This window comes from Mirounga leonina, unplaced genomic scaffold (assembly GCF_011800145.1).
Source record: "Mirounga leonina isolate KUSES-001 unplaced genomic scaffold, KU_Mleo_1.0 Mir_176, whole genome shotgun sequence".
In the NCBI taxonomy this organism is placed as follows: Eukaryota; Metazoa; Chordata; class Mammalia; order Carnivora; family Phocidae; genus Mirounga; species Mirounga leonina.
The window spans coordinates 41,009,677-41,032,681 of NW_023270454.1; the positions used below are offsets into that span (position 1 = coordinate 41,009,677).

The 23,005-nt window shown below is 34.7% G+C and overlaps 1 protein-coding gene across 1 annotated transcript in view; it reads right to left on the minus strand.

The window, feature by feature from the left end:
* The window catches only part of SMARCA5 (SWI/SNF related, matrix associated, actin dependent regulator of chromatin, subfamily a, member 5), a 41,813-nt gene that overhangs the window by 6,613 nt on the left and 12,195 nt on the right, over positions 1-23,005 (minus strand). Inside the window, exons 4-19 of the mRNA XM_035022998.1 lie at positions 21,382-21,482; positions 19,394-19,494; positions 18,465-18,644; positions 17,000-17,155; positions 16,776-16,907; positions 15,324-15,392; positions 11,413-11,522; positions 9,225-9,451; positions 7,043-7,164; positions 6,809-6,961; positions 5,249-5,381; positions 2,687-2,835; positions 2,366-2,485; positions 1,439-1,549; positions 572-685; positions 267-389 (exon numbers count right to left, since the gene is read on the minus strand). Of these exons, the coding sequence (XP_034878889.1) occupies positions 267-389; positions 572-685; positions 1,439-1,549; positions 2,366-2,485; positions 2,687-2,835; positions 5,249-5,381; positions 6,809-6,961; positions 7,043-7,164; positions 9,225-9,451; positions 11,413-11,522; positions 15,324-15,392; positions 16,776-16,907; positions 17,000-17,155; positions 18,465-18,644; positions 19,394-19,494; positions 21,382-21,482 (2,101 nt within the window). The remainder of the gene's footprint in view (positions 1-266; positions 390-571; positions 686-1,438; positions 1,550-2,365; positions 2,486-2,686; positions 2,836-5,248; positions 5,382-6,808; positions 6,962-7,042; positions 7,165-9,224; positions 9,452-11,412; positions 11,523-15,323; positions 15,393-16,775; positions 16,908-16,999; positions 17,156-18,464; positions 18,645-19,393; positions 19,495-21,381; positions 21,483-23,005) is intronic.

A 23,005-nucleotide genomic window follows, 5' to 3' on the forward strand; every position in this document is an offset into this window, starting at 1 on the left:
AATGAATACCGGAAGAAAGGTAATCAAAAGGATATGCACTCTACCAAGGCTGGTGCAAATCTACAAATCTACTCAACTACCTCAACAACTACTGACAATCAAAATGTAGCATATACCCAACCCATATGCTCATGCTTTATCATTTCCAATTACTCCATTTCAAAAGAAAAAACTTGTACTTCTTTGTATACCCCAACATGACCTAAACACAGTACCTTACAAAGTAATGGTTACTAAATTTTATTTTGAATAAAGACTCTATATACCTGTGTTAGAAGCTTCTCTTTTTCCTCTAACTCTTCGTCATTAAGGGGTTCAGCTTCATCAATTTTAAGCTGTTCTTCTTTTTGTGCCTGTGCTGCATTTGGTAGGTCAGGATTTCGAGGCACCTAAAAAAAATATTTTTTTATGTCATCCATCAGCAGATTTTAGGAATTATGTGATGAACTAAATTCTTAACCAACCAAATGATATTTTACATGTTTTAATACAACCATGAAAAAAACAAAACGAAAATTAGTTTTAAATTTAAAACAAACCAGATTAGTATGAACAGTGTTATTCCCATTACCTTATACCCAATAGTTTTTCTGTAATAGAGAATTTCTTTTTCCAATAATTCAAATAAACGTGGAGGAAAGAACTGGAAATCCTGAACATTAGGTTGTTTTGGAGGTCGAGGAGCCTAGAGTAAAAAAACAATTATCATCCATAAAAAAGAAATTCTTTTGCTTTAATTGTAATCTTCCCTTTTCCATAAACTATGATGGCCAATTCTCCAAGCAACTGAATCTATCATTAATAATGAACATGAGGGGCATCTGGGTGGCTCAGACTGTTAAGCGTCTGCCTTCAGCTCAGGTCATGATCCCAGAGTCCTGGGATCGAGCCCCACATCGGGCTCCTGGCTCAGGAGGAGCCTGCTTCTCCCTCTCCCTCCACCTCTCCCCCTGCTCATGCTCTCTCTCTCACTCTATGTATCTCTGTGTCTCAAATGAATAAATAAAATCTTTTAAAAAAAAATAATGAACATTAATCAAACTTTAAATGCATACATTCACAACTAATTTTTAGAAAACTTTTTAACAAAAACGGAAGGAAATACACTGTAAGAAGCCACAAAAGATTCTAATTCTCAATCTGATTTAACTGTAAAAATATAAGAAAAATAGGGACACCTGGGTGGCTCAGTTGGTTAAGTGTCTGCCTTCAGTTCAGGTCATGATCCCAGGATCATGGGATCGAGTCCTGCATTGGGCTCCTGGATCAGGAGGGAGCTGCTTCTACCTCTGCCTGCCGCTCCCCCCGCTTGTGTGCTCTCTCTCCCCCTCTCTCTCGCAAATAAATTTAAAAAAATTAAAATCTTAAAAAAAATAGAATATAAGAAAAAAATTTCCATTTCGATATTTTTGGATATTTTATTGCTCTATCTACTCACCTTGGGTGCTTTGGGTTCACTGACACGAAGAGCTTCCCTAAAATAGGCATCAACAGCATAGTTGGCTTTTCTTTCTCGTTTAGGTGGCTCAATCCACTCTGTGAATGCAATCTAGCATATGGGAAACAATTCGTATCACCAACTTTGATTATTTACAGTCGCAAATCTTAGGTGAACACAACTCACTGTGTACATCATTACAAATGTTGTTAGTGAGATATTCGTTAGATCCTGGACTATAAGCTCTACGAGGCTAGGACTATGCTACTTTGCTCAAAACTATGTAATTAATACATAGGACACTGTCTAGTGAATAGCATAGATACACAGCAAGTATTTCTTGACCAAATGGAGAACATTCGGGGGTTGGGGGGACGACCTACAGAATATATGCTATAACCCAAACTAGGAGAAAAATGTAGATACGTATTTAGCCTAGAAAAAAATTCAGAGGATATACAAGCCTAAATGTTAACAGAAAAAACATTGACTAGAACAATTTTTTTTCTTCCAACTTGTAGGTATTTTCTAATTTCTCTACATACTAACAAATATTACTTGAGAAACTCGGAAGTTTTTTCCCTTTATTACCATGCAATTCTGTTTAAAAAAAAAATCTAGTAAGGTTGTGGCAATTTTTTTGCCAATTATTTTAATTTTCAAAGATTCCAATTATAAATCACCCCACACAATATATTTCAACTATAAATGTATACAGTAAGCCTCATAACATAAATTTTGAAAACATTTCAGAGTTTACTAACTGAAAATTCGACATTACATGTAAAAATGAAAATAATTCAGATGTGAATATATAGAAATGACTGCGTTGAGACAAATTTACAAGGCATTACACCTAACACTTAAAATTCCAAGTTTCAAGTAAAAGAAAGTCTTCAAGTAATCAAAATGTCTCTCAAAAATTACCTTTTGTTTCTCTCTATAATCCTCTCCTTCAAAGTTATAAACACTCGACTCTGTATCCATTGTAAAGTTTCTAAGTGAGCTTTCACCCATCTTGGAGAGCTTTTCATTCATCTCTGCAGTCTACGGGAAAAAAACACCCTATTAGATTGAGAATAAAAAAAAAAACAAAAAAAAAAAACCCTTGAGAATTGTAGTTAAAATAAGTTAGGCTTTGCAGTACATAAAAGCTTTTTTTGGTTCACCTAACAAGTATTTCCTCAAACAGTCCTGATTTAAAACATTTTATATATTAAAAACATTATCATTTAACCTATTCCTCACCTTCTTTGCACCTCTTTCCAAAATACCATCAATATCCTCATCAGTAATCTCACTTTCTTTTGAAGCAAATACATGTGTTGCCCCATGTCTAATCATTTGAAGCATTTCATCTTTCCCAATTTTGTTCAGATTCTGATCCACAAGCCTTCCTGAAAAAAAAAGTGTTGTATAATGTTAATCGAACAAGGTCTGTTTTACTGAAAACTTGTAACTTTAAATGTTAGATGTAATACCATGTATTTTGCCTCAAGCATCCATCATTTATTTACTTCTGATAATTTTCATTTTCACATAAAGCAATGTCAGATTCTTAGTTGTAAGCTTTGAAATATTCTAAAGTTAACCTATTACATAATGAAGCCTACTGTATACCATCTCAATAAAATGTACTCTTGAATGGGCGGAATAATAGCAAAAGTTGGGATGTTTGAAAATAAAAATTATTAGCAAGATTTTTTAAAGTATCAACAGATGAGATCATTATAAAGACAAGAAGTTTCTGATAAGCAGAAAGACATTAATACTAATACTCCATCAGCTTTTTCTTAGAAAAGTACAAAAAACAAGACAAAAAGGTGAAGTACAAAAAAACCTTCGTATTACCAAGCTTTAGCTAAGGACTGAAATACACATCAATTTCTGAAAATTTCCTAATCTTAAGAACTGAAACTCTTATTTTGATCATAGAAGACATTCAACCTAAGAAAACTAAGATCTTCAATTGGTAGGAATTTGGCCAACCCTGTAATTTGTGTTTTCAAAGATACAGGAATCAAAACAAACCAACCAAAATACCATAAAGAATTATTTCTACCCTAAAGGGCCATTCACATAAACTTACATAAAGCTTCAAGTTTTGTATTCCAACCAACTTGTAATGAATGAATGGATAAAGACCAAAGTTGTTCTCCTGGATCTTAAATGCTTGTGTATCATGGCTTTGGATCCCTAACAGAATCCACCAACATCTATGAGACTTTTAAAGTTAGGATTTATCTTTAGAACGTTTCTTTGGTTTGAAAGCGATCTCACTATCAAAATGTTCTGTCTTATTGAAACTACTTCCCCATTGGACAGAGGAGGAGCTATTCAGACATAAAGCAGTTCTACGATTTCTCATTATTTTTAATTACATCCCTTACACTCCACAAACAGTAATAGAAAGGTATACACCTAAGGCTTGCTATTTGACTAATGCCTACAAAGCTATTAGCACAAAATTTCGCTCTAAAATTTGCCCCCCCAAAACCAAAAAACTAAGTAAAAAAACTCAAACAGCTTTTCTAAGTTGATTATAAATTTTCATTCTTTTTTTAAAAAGTGTTTCACAGATGAGAATTAAAATATTACAAGGCAAATGTTTTTCTAAAAACATGGATGAAGAATGTGAGGGGGAAAAGAACTAGCCATTACATTACTATGAGAAACCTTTCTGTTTGGCAGGCTCCAGAGACTTTCATAAGTAAACACTTCCCTCTAATAGTTAATATAGTTCTTGGTCTTAGATGCATCACTTCCTAGCTACATGCACAGTAAACAAGTGACTTGCCTCTACTTCTCATGCCAACCTCAAGCTGGCTAAAGGAGATAATGGATGCAAAGTATTTAGTACCTTGCTTGGCACAAAGTAAGCACTTGATAATAAGTAATTATTAATAAAAATTAACAATAAGCCATCATTTATTTCACATATTTAGAGATGTAGCTAACACTATGGTTGGCATTAACAGAATATGAAAGAAATACAACATTCCCTTACTTACCTGGAAATTAAAAGCCGGTTAACAAAATGAAGTCACCCAATACGGAATCATCAGCTAACAATATACAGTGTATCTCTCTTTATAGACAGATTAAAAGTACATGTTCATAATGCAAATGTGAGAATGAAAGAAACCAATATGAGCCTGAGGTTATTGAGCATTCCCACTCTCACCCTCTAGTCCTATTTACATAAATGTTTATTCTGGGCCTCCCCTCTCACTAAATTAAAAACTCCATGAGAGTAAGAACATTTGTTGCTTTCTTTCACCATTGTATTCTCAGCACTAAGAACAAAGCCTCGCATCTGGTGGCTGTTCAGTAAATAGTTGCAGACTAGAAAAAAAAAATAACATCAGATTCTTTGAGTTTCAGTTTTATTTCTTCATTTTACCCCAGAATAATTAACAGAGTACTTTTTAGTACATGTAAATTATACTCACCACAGCTCTATTTAATATGTACCACACTGAATGCTGGGTATTTTATATCATTTCCCCCTTTAATCCTTAAAAATACTAAACTTTAATTCTCTTTATCCCCATTTAACAGATGAGGAAACAGGCTTAGGTGGTATAAAAGAACTGCTGACTGGCAAAGCCAATATGCAAACTTCAACCTTCCTGAGCCCATACCTATCCTCTTATTAAAAGTAAAACTTACTATTTTCTGGAATATGAATATCGTTCAGGCTGCCAACTTGATTCCATAGATGCTCAATAACAAGAACCTCCTAAAAAATCTAGGAAAAAAATATTTGTTAATCCAACTTGGTAAATTTTTTAAAGCTCTAAGGCTCACCTTGTTGAATGACTATTGAATCCAGTCTGAGTTTCATCTCAGCACGTTCCACTATTCTTTCTTCCACAGTGTTATCAGTTATAAAGCGGAACACTCTAACGGTCTTGGTTTGTCCAATTCTATGTGCTCGGTCCTAGGCAAATTACCATGTTATTTTGAATACAGTTAAAAATTACATAAATAACACATGACTGTGTATAGTGAAAAGCAAAATTAAAATATTCTCAAGTGTGGAAGTTCTTAATGTAACAAAACTATCCTAAAAATAAATTTGTATTAGATTAGTATTTCCTAGATTCTCAAAGTTTCTCCATTTCAATCAAATTAATTGGTTATCAAAGGAAAACTTTTAGGAGGTATGGAACACAACAGATGCTGAATCCGTGAAAAACTATCTGGTTACTTTCACTAGATTATACTGATATAAAATTCACATGTTTCCGGGGGCGCCTGGGTGGTTCAGTCCGTTGAGCATCCAACTCCTGATTTCCGCTCAGGTCATGATCTCAGGGTCCTGAAACCAAACCCCAACGTCCCTTTCCCCTCTGCTCCTCCCCGAGCTCCCGCTCTCTCTCACATAAATAAAATCTTAAAAATAAGTAAATAATAAAAAAAATTCACATGTCTCCAAATAAGAAAGACAAAATTATAATTAAGTTGGATGATAAGGGGTTTTTTTTAATCTATTTTTCTTAGGTTTAGATTCAAATTGTTTTTCTACCTAAATCATATATAAATTTTCACTATTAGGGAAATAAGTGACATAAATAAAAGAACTCCACAAACATAAATATCCTAGTCTTTAAATTCACCCAAAATAACTACGTACAAGTAGTCAAATTAATTTGAATTCCATTTCTGTTTAACTTAAGTTCACAAAACACATTCTTACAAAACATCCCTATTTGTAACTGATCAATTTTCCTCAACCACCCTTATAGAGTATAGGATAAAAGCAACCAACGCCAGAGTTATGGTCACCAATACCATGGGTCAAGTCATTAACAGTATCAAACTTAAAAATTTGTAAGTTTTCATATTAATCTACAGATCATAAATTTTCTCAACCTAGGAATGATCTTCCTGTTCTAGCCAAAGAACTTCCACACAGGGGTATAAATTTTAAGCATCCAACGTGGTAGGAAGGTTTGTAGCTCACCAAACCTGTTTCCCTTTCCTCCTAAGGCACAACTATACTATAATTTGCCAATTCCCTTGCACCCAGTTACGCTATATGATTAAGTGCTGGCCAATGATTGTGACTTTCAGGTCTGACCCATAAAAAATTTCCTAGGCAATCCTCAACTCTATTCCCCCCCTTCTGCCATCAGGATGCACAGGATACAGCTAGACTCCAAGGTTCTAAGATATGGCAAAGCTATGAGATAGAGATATCCTGCTTTAGATGAGAGATCACCTACAAAACACCCTCTCTGAATTATTAGGTCAGAGAAAAAACTCTACTGGGTTAAGTCACTGACATTTACAGACAATTAGCTTGCTCTAATGAAAATATTAAGCTCTAAGAAAATATTAAGAATGTATTTACTATTCTCTTACCATAGCCTGGAGATCTACTTGGGGATTCCAATCTGAATCATACAAAATTACTACATCAGCAGTAGCAAGATTAATGCCAAGACCACCAGCACGTGTGCTTAACATGAAAACAAACTTTGTGCTGTTTGGCTCATTGTATGCATTGATGGACTCCTATAGATATAAAATAAAACAAATGTCAGGAAATTATTTTTTCTGATAATTTCTTACCTTCCCTCCCTGGATTTTACTCACTTGTCTCTCATCATGGGGTGTCTGCCCATCCAATCTACAGTACTCATAATTTCTCCACATGCAATAATCTTCCAAAATATCCAATACCCTTGTCATCTGACTGAAGATTAGTACTCGTGAACCTGTTAGCAAACAGAACAGTTCATTTTCAGAAGCTTCAAAGGTAAAAAAACTGAAGGCGCCTGGCTGGCTCAGATGGTTAAGTGTCTGCCTTTGGCTCAAGTCATGAGCCCAGGGTCCTGGGATCGAGTCCCGCATCGGGCTCCCTGCTCAAGTGGGGAGCCTGCTTCTCCCTCTGCTTCTCTCTCTCTCTCTGTCTCTCATGAATAAATAAATAAAATCTTCAAAAAAAAAAAAAAGGTAAAAAAAACTTATTTAAAAATTTAAGGCTAATCAGGGCGCCTGTGTGGCTCAGTCGTTAAGCATCTGCCTTCAGCTCAGGTATGATCCCAGGGTCCTGGGATCGAGCTCCACATCAGGCTCCCTGTTCGCTGGGAAGCCTGCTTCTCCCTCTCCCACTAGCCCCCTGCTTGTGTTCCTGCTCTCGCTGTCAAATAAATAAAGTCTTTAAAAATAAATAAACAAATAAATATTTAAGGCCAATCAAAACTAAGACTAACCAGTTACCCCTTAATTCTAAGTTACCTAGTTGGTTATAAGAAAAAAAACATACATTATTTATTTATCCAAGTCAGTTATTCTCCCCATTTTTCCCATAATGGCACAAACAGAAAAGGGTAATACCTTTACAACACACTAAGGTAAACGGAAAAGGTATTTGTTCTGACCTGGCTCTGTCCCAAGGCTGAGAGAATCCTTTTTATTCCACATGCATTGAAAAATAACCTTCCACCAACCCCCCCCCACCACCGCAATTCTCCCATGTGCATGGCCCTGAACATTCTCCAACACATACCCCAAACCCATCTCATTCTAGTTCTGAAGACCATAACATAAATGTGGCCTCACCATCTACATGGTCATCTTTCACTTATGCCATGATTCAAGTTATTCAACTGCCTTCCATTTCTTTAGCCAGCTGCACAATACCTTCAGAGCAGAATGTATGAAGACCAAGGAGTCATTATAAAAAAATAAAGATTATGAAATTATCTTGTCTTGGAAGCTGAGGCTGATAATCTGCTGGTATCTCACCTTATACCCGAGATGCCTAAGGATGCTCAATAGTCCCCATTTTCCTTTCAGAGTTTAATATAGCTTTCGTTAATATCTGAGTATTTCTACCAAGTTCTTGTGATCCCTTTCCACCAATTCAATCCTTTACTACTTAGCTTTCAAGAAAAGTATTTTAGAAAATATATTTCCACAAAAAAGTGTAAAAGCAAGAAAAAAGTAAACCAATTCACTGACAACTCTTAGAAGGTTGATAGTCAATATCCTAGAGGTGACTGGTACAAGTCATTCTTACGAAAACACACAAGAGAAACACAAATGGAAAAATCTGAAATCTGACTGTATTATTTCACATTTCAGAATTAAAAATTTGTGTATGAAAAGCTTTGATGTCTGGGACTTGCTTCAAATTAATCTGCGAGGAGGAAAGCAGGTACAGTACAGATGTAAACAAGTTTTGCCATGAGTCTGTAATTACTGAAGCTGGCATCACACTAAATATATTCTACATTCATGTATTTTAAATACATCTCTATACATACTACATACTCATTTTCACATAAAAAGCAAGCATGTTACAAACAAAACTGCTTTGGGTCCATGCACATGTTTAATAATTTATTACTGTTTAACTTTATTACTTAAATTTAAATAATTTATTGTCATTTAAATAACTTAAAAATCCACATAAATAATTAAAAAACAACGTATGAACACAACAACACTGTCTACCAAAGTATCTGGGAACTATGTGTGGAAAGAGCGTTCTTGGCACTTTATAACAAAAAGCTGACATATCTGGGAAAGCAAATATAAATTGAGAACTCTCCTCAAAATCCAGGATTGTAACTGCCCTATTGATCCCTAAGAAGATTTATAAGCCTAAAATTGGGGGGACAAATGAAGTTCAGATAATGGACAGAAGTTTTTAAATGTCCCACACTTCAAGTTTATAAAAGTGCCAGGATTAGAATTTCAAACCGTAGTGGTCCCTTATTTCACATCTGAATTTCATCACTTCTCAATTTGTTACCAGTAACGTAGTTACCTTGTTCTTTTAATTTAGGGAGCAGCTTGTCTAACACCACCATTTTGCCACTGTTGGTAACTAGATGCATATCTGTTGTATAAGGTGGACCAGGTTCAGCTCCATCAAATAGATACGGATGATTACAGCATTTCCTCAACTGCATCAGGATGTTCAATAATCTCATTTTGTCCATCTTCCCTGCAGAGTTTAATATATCTATATCCTTCATTAATATCCGAGTATACCTATTGAGAAGAAAAATATTTTAAAAGGGTTCAAATGTGCCCTAACCAGTCCCTATTACTTTCCATACTTAATTCCCTCCCCTACCTCAACCCAAAAATACCTGTGAAGAACAACCCATCAACTTCTAAGATGTGGTTAGGAGTTTACCATGTATTAAAACATCTTTCTCTTTCCTTGTTTTTCTTTATTCCTCCCATTGTTCTAATGTTCACACTTACACTTTGGGCCTTTAGAGCCAAAATAGTATGTCTCCTTGGGATGAATTAAAACAAAGCAGTATGACGCAACATTTTTAAATAATTAAGCAAAACTTAAAACTTAAGTTTTATTTATTTTTTTTTTTTTAAGTAATCTCTACACCCAACCAATATGGGGCTTGAACTTAACAACCTCAAGAATAAGAGTCACATGCTCTACTGACTGAGCCAGCCAGGCACCCCAAAACCTAAGTTTTAAACTTAATTTGTAGTCTTTTCCAGTGGAAGAGTGTCAATATTCAATTACTATTCAATACAGTTAGTGTAGCATTTGGGTGAGAACAGAAAGAACTAAGGAGGGAGGAAGAATCATGATAGGGTAAGGCATGATGATGAGAATAAAATGAAATCAATGTGATTTAAATATAAATAAAAGTACATGAGGGAGGGGGAGATATGAGGGCAGTAAAACTATAGCCACAGGCTAAGGATGGATTGTAAAAAGCCTTGAATGCATATCAAGAATGTAAGCATCCTGCAGGAAAGAGCAATCTATCTAAATACCAAAGTTTCAAGACCTTGAATCCTCTGAGCAAAATAACTTCAATAACCTAAGCAATATATGCATAATTCCAGTTATGAGACATAAAGTATTACTCAAGGCAGACCTTTCCATACAATTCTGGCTGATTAAAATTCACTAATGTTTAACTAAAAGATTTCTCTTCCCTTAACACTAACTTATGTCACAGTTCTGTTATTTTAGAGCCATACAACTGCTACCTTATAAAAGTCTTCCAAAAGTTTTAAGAACATTTAGGATGGACTACTTTCTACAGTGGTCATGTCTTTCCTAGGTAACATGCCCATTTCTTTACATTCTATCCTTTCTTTTTACCAACAACTCCAGCCCCTTGCAAATACTTATCAATATTAAGTATGGAATTAACACTTGAAATGTAGTGTAACCAGTAAAGAATAAGTATGGCTATGTATTTCTCTCCTTTGAACACTACACCTATGTTAATATATGCTAAGGTAACAATCTTTTCTACAACCATTTCACATTGTTGATTCATGATGACCTTTCTATCTGTAAAAAAATTTAATACTAAGTTAGTGGTTTCTAGCTTTTTGGATTTCATATACCCATAAAACCTAAAAAAAAAAAGAAAAGAAAAGAAACTTACAAGGTTTTCAACATTTTTATTATGCCCTAGAGAGGTGTTGAAAAATAACTACCTTATATTACCACCATAAATTCACAAAGGGAATCCTGCCTAAAATAAAACATCTGCTCAGAATGGAGTCTTTTAAATTAAATATATCTAACAGCTTTATGGACTAAAAGAAAGCATCTAAATTTTCTCATATCTCTACAATCTCCAACTTCATCAGATCAGCCCTAATCCATAATCCAGTACTTATGAACCACCAAGGTAACCATCTGTCTGCATCTGTGCCACCAGTTTCTTTTTAAAAAACCCAAGTAGAGGGGCTTATGTATATATCCCTGTTTAATTAATGCCAACTTTAATCCTTGAAGAATTCATAAACTTCCCATCCTGATTATAAGCTAAAAGTTTTAAGATTGTGTATTATAAATTTGATTAGCAAGTCCTAAATTACATAACCAGAAAACCCTTCAGGTTAAGTTCAAGAGAGCAAACAACAATTCCTTGCAGACACAATTAGGAAAACAAAATACAAATGAAAGTTAGTGAAGAATCAATAGTGATTGTAAAACGTCTAAGAACACATACCATTCCCTTTGCATTTTGCTGAGACCCACATAGATTTTAACTTCCTTCTTCGGAGGCAAACTCTTTTCAACATCAGCTTTAATTCGACGAAGGAGGAATGGACGCAAAACCTTCAAGATCAAAAAGAAACAGAAATTATCAAAAACTAATGATGTAATGTATGGTATTAACGTAACCTAATAAAATTTTTAAAAAAGCAAAAACTAATGATGTAATGTATGGTGATTAACATAATAAAATAAAAAAGAGCAAAAAAAAAAGAAACATGATCTTCTCTATTATTTCAGGATCTCAAAATTGTTTATTAAATACATGGAAATTTATCTGTTTGAGAATTTCTCCCTTCCAAATATAATTTATTACTGAGTTCCTGAAGGGTAATATAAGATCATTACTTATTCAATACATATAATGAATATAAACTTGCTATATATATTGTCATAAGACACTAAAAACCGTAAGTTTTTTTTTTTTTTTTTTAAGATTTTACTTATTTTTTTGACAGAGAGAGACATAGAGAGAGAGGGAACACAAGCAGGGGGAGTGGGAGAGAGAGAAGCAGGCTTCCCGCTGAGCAGGGAGCCCGAAGCGGGGCTCCATCCCAGGACCCTGGGATCATGACCTGAGCCGAAGGCAGACGTTGAACGACTGAGCCACCCAGGCGCCCCCAACACAGTAAGTTTTGATGCTTTCAACATTCACTGTCTTTCAGGTTTAAAACTAGTTATCATGTTCTCTTATCTATGGATTCAGTTACCTGCATCAACCACAGTCCAGAAGCAGATGATCCTCCTCCTAATATATCATAAAGTCAACAGCAGACTAACACTACATCACAATGCCTACATCACTCACCTCACTTCATTTTATCATGTAGGCATTTTATCATCTCACACATCATCACAAGAAGGGGGAGTACAGTACAATAAGGTATTTTGAGAGACCATATTTATATAACTTATAAAATATTATAATCATTCTATTTTATAATTATTGCTGTTAATCTCTCACCTCACCTAATTTATAAATTAAACTATCATAGATATATATGTATAAGAAAAAACAGTGTATACAGAGTTCAGTATTATCCGTGGTTTCAGGCACCCACTGGGAATCTTGGAATGTATCACCTGCAGACAACGGGCCAGGGGGCTGGGGGGTATTACTCTATTTTTATGTAGATTGTCCAACAGTACTTAAAGCTATATCCACATTAAAATGTTTTTATGGTTAGTTTTTAAATTTACTACCCTTTTGGTGGGTGCGGGGGATGGATGAAATAGGAGATGGGGATTAAGCAGTACACTTGTGATGAGCACAGGGTGATGTATTGAATTGTTGAATCACTGCACTGTACACCTGAAACTGATAGAACACTGTATGGTAACTATATTGAAATTAAAATAAAAACTTAATAAAAATTTTACTACCCTTTTCTTATGGAAGTAGAGCATAAAGAGTATACAAATCATGACTACACAGTTCAATAAATTTCAATCAAGTAAACATACCCATGTAATCAACTATCACCTAGATAAAAATAGAATACTGCAGAAACCCTTCTTGCAACCTTCCCAGTCACTATCCCCCCTTAAATTTTAACATCATAGTTTTGCCTGTTATTTTTAACTTTACGTACATAGAATTATACAATATATACCTTTTATCTCGTTTCTTTTATTCAACATGTTTGTAAAACCTATCCATGTTGTATGTAGTTCATTCTCATAAAATTTTAGAGTATCTACAAAACTAAAGATTCTTTATTTGTATCTTCCTATGTTCTATTTACACTAGCTTATAAAAATATGATCACAAAGAAATTAAAAAATGGTGAGAAAAATAATCAGCAACACTTCTCTAACGTCATCATGTAAGGAAACTAGTATAATCTTAGCTGACAGCCAGCATCCACTGCCAGATATGTTACTAATGACCTTCAGCCCCACTGGCCCTCTTCAAAATTGTCCAGGTAAATGCAGCTGTTTAAATCCAGGTAAAACCAGCAAAGAAAACACTCAGCCAACCCATAAATTCTAGGATTACTAAAATAGATACTATTAAGGGTTTTTTGGTAGGAGAGGGGAGTATTCTGCAATAACAGATCATTGATTCATTAAGTAAAAATGATCTCATTCCTACGTATACCTATGCTGATTCTGAATATCCTCTTTCATCATGAGACCACAGGAGCTAAGGTAGGAATTTCAAGACAGAGTACAGAAAGGTAGCTACCAGACCTCCTCTTCCCGATTTGATAAGCATTTTCACACTACTGTCTGAACAAAATAAACAGCAATGCCAAAAGTGGCTGATTCTGTTATGTAGATTGTTTTAGTTTGCTTTACATACATGTACCTATTTATTAAAGCAAAGTCTACATATACACTCCATACTCTAAATCTAAATTGAATGCTTATGTGCTTAAATGCCATCTAATTTGAAACAAAGATGTCAAAGATATTCACCTTCAAAAATTTAACATAATAAAATTTCAGTATATGAGAATTTTAAAGTATGTTATCATTAATTTATATAGAAACAAGTATTTAAACATTCACAGACTTAATTTTTCCCCTATTCAAATACACACTATAAACCAGGCATTGTGCTACAGATACAAATGTAAGACATGTTTCCTGCCTTTGTGTTTACAATGCAGCAGGAAAAAATTTGTAAATTAAACATTTCAACATTCAGTGCAAAGTGCTATCTTAGAATGCCTTGATTTTTAAAGATGGGATACAAAGAAGCTTCTAGGCTGGCTTCATCCGGATATTCAGTGGAAAAGGTGACATTACCACTGAGTGCTGGACTATGTATCAATGAAGACCAGGAAAGGAGATACCAGATGTGGCAGAAAGGATCAGCAAAGACAAAGAGACTGAAATTAGTACAATGTTTACAGAAAATTGATAATGGGGTCAGAAATTCTAACAAATTCAAGTGATATAAACAGAAGTTAGAGAATGTCAGAAAAGTTAAATCATGGGGTTTAGGGAGGAGACTGACCCCCCCGCTCCCCGGCCAGTGGACACTTGCAATGCCCAGCAACATGTTTGGTTGTCACAAATGGGGACATATTACTGGCATGTAGAGGGTAGAGGTGTCAAGAATGCTGTTAAACTGGAAAACCACCTTCTCTGTGCCCCTCAGAATTATCTAGACCAAAATGTCAATACAAGTCGAGAACCGTTGCATTAGGTCATGAAAAGCTTTATATGCTATGCTTACAAGGTCTGGTTTTATTCTGCTAGTCAGGCTATTATATTCTGGGTTCTGTTTGAGAAATTTATCTACCAACCACCTTTCACTTGTGAATCTTCTTAAAAAGTAAAAAAGCTATATATCACAGCAAAAACTTACCAACTCTGCTCACAATGCACTATTAGCAGTTGTTTATACAAGTTGCAGAATTTAAGAACAAAAGATGGACCCCTTTAGGGGCGCCTGGGTGGCTCAGTCATTAAGCGTCTGCCTTCGGCTCAGGTCATGATCCCAGGGTCCTGGGATCGAGCCCCGCATCAGGCTCCCTGCTTGGCGGGAAGCCTGCTTTTCCCTCTCCCACTCCCCCGCTTGTGTTCCTGCTCTCGCTAACTCTCTATCAAATAAATAAAATCTTTAAAAAAAAAAAAAAGATGGACCCTTTTAGCCTTTGAGAATCAAATCTCTTAGACTTGGATTACTTTTTCCACTCATTAAGTTAGGATTTCATCTTAGGTTCTAACACTAAATGCACACTTCACACCCCCCAGTCCCCAGTATAAGATTAAACAGTTTGGTGACCGGATTCAAACAGATATAATTCTAGTCAACATGTTTTTCTGTTAACAGAAAAATAATCCACTAATTTAAACCTCTTTCATTTTTCCCATTAGAAATATGCTTTAACCTTATTCCAAAACACTTACCATATGAAGCCTCTCAACTAGCTTTTGATCCCCAAGGCAATTGTTTGTATCAAACCATGAATCAAAGTCCTAGTTAAAAAACAGAAAATAAATATCAGAAATATTAACCACAGGCATTAACCATAAATATCCTTTTTATGCTAGATGTAACAATGAATTCTAGAATTAGTTTAGCATTTGAGCTGTGAACTGCAAAAATCATTTGGTTCAATCCCCTATTTTTCATGTGTCATTGTTAACAATTCATTTTAGATCTACCTTGAAAAATCAGATTAAAAACATCAAGATGACAAGTTTCACAATGAAAAAGAATAGTTGGGAAGGAAGTTCTATAGAATTAGAGAATGAATATTCTTGAAAAATATTTTTCTTTAGAAAGGGTGAAAAATTAAAATGACTTTGGTTTGTTCTCCAAGGTTACTCAGATTACTCAAACACAAAGTTTCCAGAGCAGTGTCAATTTTAATTAAACTTACTGAATTACCAACATTTCATTAGTATCTGGGTAGGATCTGAACAAGGATAACTTCCATATTCTTACCTCTTTGGCACATCTAGTATGTATTTGTGCTTCGTTAGTAAACATAATCATAGGATTAATTATGTTAACTACAACAAAGCTTTCATAGATTACTAAACAAATTAAAGTGTCAATGCAGTAAGAAAAAGAAATCTCTAAAACAAAAATGTCAAAATACACAAAAGCAGAACTGAACTATCTCCCTGAGATTGATTAAATGTCTCCCAAGAACACAAATTTCTCTATTCTTTTATAGTGATCCTTAACAACCCAAAATTAACCCTTTTGGAACTTACTGAGCTCTTCAAAAAGCCACACACAAGCACAGGTTCTTTCTCTCTCTCTCTCCACCACCCATGGAAACAAAGTTCAAAATGAACTCTGGTTCAGCAAAAAAATGGTAATTACCAATAGCAGATTCTTAATATACATATCACGTTCTAAGGTACAACCAACAGTTTGAATAACTACTTAACCATTTTTATCAGTGCAAATAATCGATTAAAAGGTAAAGATTAGGTTCTATGTTTGTTAGACCATAAAAAAAGATGGCTAGACAGATTTTACCAAATTTGAAGACCATCCTGGGGAAACATAGGCTATATGAAATTCACAAATTCATTTGGGAAATAACCTGAGTCCACGTACAGCCGCTGAAATTCAGGCCAACGTGACTACCTATTTGGTATGTGAATCCATGACATTACAGATAGAGAAAACAACTGATTTATAAAATGATACTGAAATCAAAAGGCATAAAAGTAAACTCTCGGGATGCATAAAAAACTTGGTAGGTTACACCAGACTACATAAAAGTAAAAAATTAACAATTATCTTAAGCAGTGGCTGAAAGGCCAATTTTATTGCAAAAATGTATAGCATTAAACGGAAACATTAATATTCCATCCAGAAAACAATTAAGACATACTTACGTCTGCTGAATTAAAGACATCTGGCAACAAAAAATTAAGAAGTGACCAGAGCTCATGCAAGTTGTTTTGAAGAGGTGTTCCAGTCAGCAATAGTCGATTTGTGGTCTTGAATTCCCTCACTATTTCTGACAACTAAAAGAACCAAATTCATCATTAGAATATTCTACATATGATCAAATTCTAAATAAAGGCACAATGATTTTCACTTCCAAACACCAAATTACCTTGGATTTTTCATTTTTGATCCTGTGAGCTTCATCTATAACTAAGTACCTCCAATTAAACTTTTTGAAAACAGACTTCTCTTTTATAAGCATTTCATAAGATGTTACACATACATCCCATTCTCCTGGTAATAAAACATCTCTGACAAAAGCAGCCTGTGTAGGTAGCAAGAGAAAAAAATTATATCATGCAGAAATGAACTACACATTAAATGTACTGACAAGTAATCTAATACATGAAAGAGGGTGAAAAATATTAAAAAGGGATAGTATGTAAGCATCTAGAACCAGCTCAAACTAACTTCATTAATCATTTCTAAGTGTCAAAGCCTTTTAATAAAAAATAACTGACAAAATTATCAGTGCAAAATTCAATAAACTCTTAAATGTCTTCACTTCCACCAGGTGCTGAAATTCTCAGGAAACGGGTTTAGAAAGAGGAGAAGGTGGTTTCTGCCACAGAATGAAGACTCAAGGATGGTTTGCAGTAAGCATTTTCATTCCTTTGTTTACAGATCTAATAAAACTTTGTTATTATTACTCTTTTTACAAGTAAAGAAACTAAAGCAAAAAGTGGTTTAAACTGGGCTCCAAAACATAAAAAGCAACTTGGTAACTTAAAATACACAAAATGATCTATAGAAGGAGAAATGATAGCTGAATGAAGAGAAAACAAAATTAAGTACATTATTCTTCGATATACTACACTTTAAAATCTGAACTTTATTATCTTCAATAGTATCATTATTTCCTTCCAAAAAACGTCAAGTGACCAACATTTTAACTTATTTCAATAAATACCATACCAACTCACCAAAATACTGTAACTGACCCAGTGCATCTTTAAAAATTACGATGACTATTAATTACCATTATGTACATCAATCTAAAAAAATCTGGCTCCTCAAATTTCCAACCAATTCACACACTCAAAACTTCTTTTAAGAAAAACAAAAATGGGGCGCCTGGGTGGCTCAGTTGGTTAAGCGACTGCCTTCGGCTCGGGTCATGATCCTGGAGTCCCGGGATCGAGTCCCGCATCGGGCTCCCTGCTCGGCAGGGAGTCTGCTTCTCCCTCTGACCCTCCTCCCTCTCATGCTCTCTGTCTCTCATTCTCTCTCTCTCAAATAAATAAATAAATAATCTTTTTAAAAAAAAAAGAAAAGAAAAACAAAAATGTTGCTTCTAGAATGAGAACACAGCCTTTGATTTTATACAACCAATTCCAAAGTAAAAGAAACTATACTTGTTTCTTATATAAACTTATACCAGCATCCTACAGTCTACAACTCCTTTCTCCAGTAGGATTCTTCACCACCAAGACAATATTACATTTATAAATTACTAATATTTGTGAAGACCAAGTTTATTACTACTGGACTCCTCCTCTTTTATCCCTCCTCTAGTTATCCGCCCCCCAAACCTAAATTCAAATTCTTTTAATAATGAAACACAAAAAGCTTACTCTTTGTTCTTTATCTCCTATCAAACAAACAGATCTAAGTGTTGGTACCCATCTCTTGAATTCACTCATCCAGTTGTGTAATGTAGACTTAGGAACCAAAACCATATGAGGACCAGGAATGTTTCTATAGTGTTTCATGTACCCAAGAAGAGAAATTGTTTGAAGAGTCTTTCCCAGGCCCTGAAAGAATAACCACAAAGCAATGATAATCAAAACAAAACAGACATCCATATTTATACTTCCCGACACATAAAAAACATTTAAAAGAAAACCTATGTGTTTATGATAGCTAACAAATGGCAAGAACTTGGTATGTTTCAAGTTTAGCTGTTTTTTAATCTTCACAAGTCTATAAAGAGGTTCTACTAACCATATCCATAAGGCCCAGAAGTTTAAGTGACTGTCCCAAAGTCATGCACAGCAGGGCTACAATTAAGACCCATTTCTTTTGACTCCGTACTTTCTTCAAGCAATTACTGTTTTAGCACTATAGCTCTATGGAAATTTGAAACATTCACTACATACCTATTAAGTAGTAAACAAGAGATAAATGTTTTGAGATAGAACTGTACAAGCTGCCACCCTTGAGAAAATAATCACCAATGAAAAATCAATTAACCCCATTTGTGTTTTATAAAAGTGAAGATAAATGGCCAAAACCGTGTATTACAAGAGTCTACCAAAAGTACGTTTCTCAAAATGTATTACTTTTAAATTTATTATACTTTCATAAATAATAATTCCTCACAACTGAAGTATAGACTCTGCTTATGCAACTAAACCAAGTTTGACAGAGGATTAGTTTGTTAACAGTTCTGGATTGTAATCAACAAAAATTATGTTACACTATCTTAACTTTTATAAATTTCATTATACAAAATACTTTAAATTACAAAATATGGCCTTCTAAAAAACTACCAAATACATACCATTTCATCTGCAAGGATACCATTGATGCCATTCTCATACAAAGAAATGAGCCAATTTAATCCTCGCACCTGATAATCTCTCAGTTTACCCCACTTTACATCTAAGAATAAAAGAAAAAACACAATGCACATTTTAAATACAGAAAGGCCGTCTCCTTCTTCATTTGATTAAACTTAAGAGTCTTAACTTGGACCTACATAGGTTTACTCTGACTTTTCTGTTTTCAATTTCTAAGTCATTAGAAGTAGGTGCTGTGATCTGAAGCAGAGAAGGAGTGAATGGATAGGGACAATAACCAAGTGAAACAAAACAAAACAAAACCATGATTGTAAAGCATCAGAGTGCCTACCCCAATCACTCAGTTCCTATGTTACCTATATACTGGTCCTAGAGACTCTCACCTCTTTATATCCTTTTTTAATGTTATCACAAGTTTCTTTTTAAGATTTTAATTTATTTACTTATTTGAGAGAGAGAATGAGAGCACAAGCAGGGCAGAGGGAGAGGGAGAAGCAGACTCCCCACTGAGCAGGGACCCCGATGCGGGGCTCCATCCCAGGACCCTGGGATCATGACCTGAGCCAAAAGCAAACACTTAACAGACTGAGCCACCCAGGCACCCCACAAGTGTTTCTAAACCAAGTATTTCCACCTTCCATGATAACCCAAATAGACACTCTCTGGGGATTTAGTCTTCCTCCTAACAAAGGGGAAATAAGACAGGATAGAGATTGTTTTCCCTTTACCTTTTCTAAGTTACTTTTCAACAGGGTCCTGTTAAGAGAGACAGTATCTCTTTTGGGGTTTACTACACTTTTCCCACCCCAGAATAATTACTAAGTATACCCATCACAATCACCAGATGTTTTTAACATGCACATCTGTACCCCATCACCTTTCAAAAAACACTGCTTTAAGACGAAAAACTAACCAATACTGGGAAAACTACTTACAATGCAGGAATGTGAGAGAGAGATAATCCATATAATTCAAATTTCCTTCCCCCTTTGTACCATATATCTGGCTCTAGTCTCTAACTTCATGAAGGAAATGGAAACAGGGTACTCCATAGCCAAAAAACATCTGAAGACACATACTTTAAACAGATTACTGAATTTCTAACCAGATATCGTCTTGCCTGAAGTTCAACTTAAGAGTTGTCCTATGTCCTATGTTGACCTTTCTAAAATTTTTTTTTTTTTTAAGATTTTATTTATTTATTTGACAGAGAAAGACACAACGAGAGAGGGAATACAAGCAGGGTGAATGGGAGAGGGAGAGGCAGGCTTCCCGCAGAACAGGGAGCCCGATGCGGGACTCGATCCCAGGATCCCGGGATCATGACCCGAGCCGAAGGCAGACGCCTAACGACTGAGCCACCCAGGCGCCCCAACCTTTCTAAATTTTTGTTGCTGTTCACAACCACTACAATCATACAAACCAATTATCAAGAAAGAGGAAGATCAGAAAAAAATACTAGGCTGCAGTAAAGATAAATGTGCCACCAGACTATCAAGATTATATAGAAGTAAAACTTAAAAACCGGGTTAACCAGGTTTTCTTTTGGAAAACCATTAATAACAAATGTTTCAGAAAAAATTTTAAAACAAACTAATACAAAATCCCGACATCAGTTAACAAAAGTCTTCATGAAGTGATTTTTTTTACATATTAAGTTTTCTTATCTGGGGCAAATATAAGGGAAAACCATTCCTAGTTTTACATATACATTCAGGCAACAATAAACACAATGGCATTTTATGCCCCTTTGAAATACAGCACCACTATCATACTAATTGATATTAATACATTAATACCATTTCCATCAAAAAAGAAATCTGATTTCACAATCAATTTCAAAAGATTACTAAAAATTCCCTTTATAAATTATAGCCAAGGCAAATCCAAAACTTTAACCAAAGGATGTCTCAAAAGGGGATTTTTTTTAAAAAATCAAATAGTTATAAATATAATGTATATAACATACATGATGGAGAATCTTCAAATCGAGTGCAAACATTGGTTGCTTTAGAGCTTTCTGTTAATAGTTCTTCATCTTCCTCTTGCTCTGTTCTACGATGTCGGTAGCTGTCAAGTTCAAAATAAAATCGATTAGCACTTTAAGCTTTAACTACCAACAGCTACTATTTGAACATAATAGTCAAGTGGCTGACCAAGATTCCACAATAATTTTTAATAGGCATTTAAATTAAGGCTAGAAAAGTGGAACAGTACGAATTATTAGTAAACTTAAACCTGAAACGTTTTACATGGCTTTCTAAGATATACATACAATTGTTAAAACAGAGTAACATCTGAGGTAATGGAATAATCTCATTTCAAGGAACTACAGTCAGAAAAATCTCATAATCTCTAACTTAAAGTTACCTTTTTAAGTATTTTTGCCACAAAATAGCTCCAGAAATCACATTTTTAAAACTACGACTTTTTTTTTTTTTGAGCGAGCGAACAAAGAGGGTAGGGGCAAAGGGAGAAGGAAAAAAAATTTAAGCAGATTCCACGCTGAGCTCAGAGTCCAATGCAGGGCGGGCTCAGTCTAAAAACCCTGAGCTCACGACCTGAGCTGAAACCCAAGAATCTAAGGTGAAACCCAAGAATGGGACACTCAACCCACTGTACCACCTAGGCAACCCTTAAGAACTACAACTTTCAAAAGGATGAGATTGTGCCATTGGAGACAACCTGGGTGGACCTAGACGGTATTATACTAAGTGAAATAAGACTGAGCACGACAAATATAAGACTTCACTCATATATGAAATCTAAAAAAAAAAAAAAGGCAAAATCAGAACTATAAACACAGAGAACTGATTGCTACCAGAGGGGAGAAGGGTGGGGCACTGGGCAAATGGGTGAATAATGCAAGAGGGAGATACAAGCCTCTAGTTATGGAATAAGTAAGTCAAAGCAATAAAAAGCAGAGCATAGGAATACAATCAATAATGCTGTAACAGCAATGTAATAGAACAGATGGTAGCTATACTTGCGATGAACAAAGCATAATGTATAAACTTGTAAAATCACATTAAGCTGTACATCTAAAACTATTGTAACATTATACGTCAACTATACTCAAAAATTAAAAAAAAAACAAAAAAACTTTCACTGTGGAAAGCATATAGTATAATGTATAGAGCTGTGGAATCACTGTTGTACACATGAAACTAATGTAACATTCTGTGTCAACCATGCTTCTATTAAGAATATGTTTTAAAATAAGCAAAAACTACAACTTTCACCAAAAGCTGTAGAATATGCAGAATAAAGACTTAGTGCTTAAGCAATGACTCTTAGCCAGAGATTTATCAGAATTACTCAAAGCTTTTTAGAAATGTTTAGATTCTACATCCCAAGAGAGCTGGGATACATCCCCTTAAAACCTCATTTTCTGCAGGTTTAATATTGCCATTATTTCTTAATCCCTAAAGGGCTCAGGTTAGTAAAAAGTACTTACTCTCCAATTCTGAAGCTTCCAATTTTGTATCTTCATACTTTCAACAAATATTTTCATTTAAATTAGAAAACAGTAAATCTAATTTATAGCTTGATTTCTACCAAATGTACATGCTTGATGGAAGAGGATAATCAGT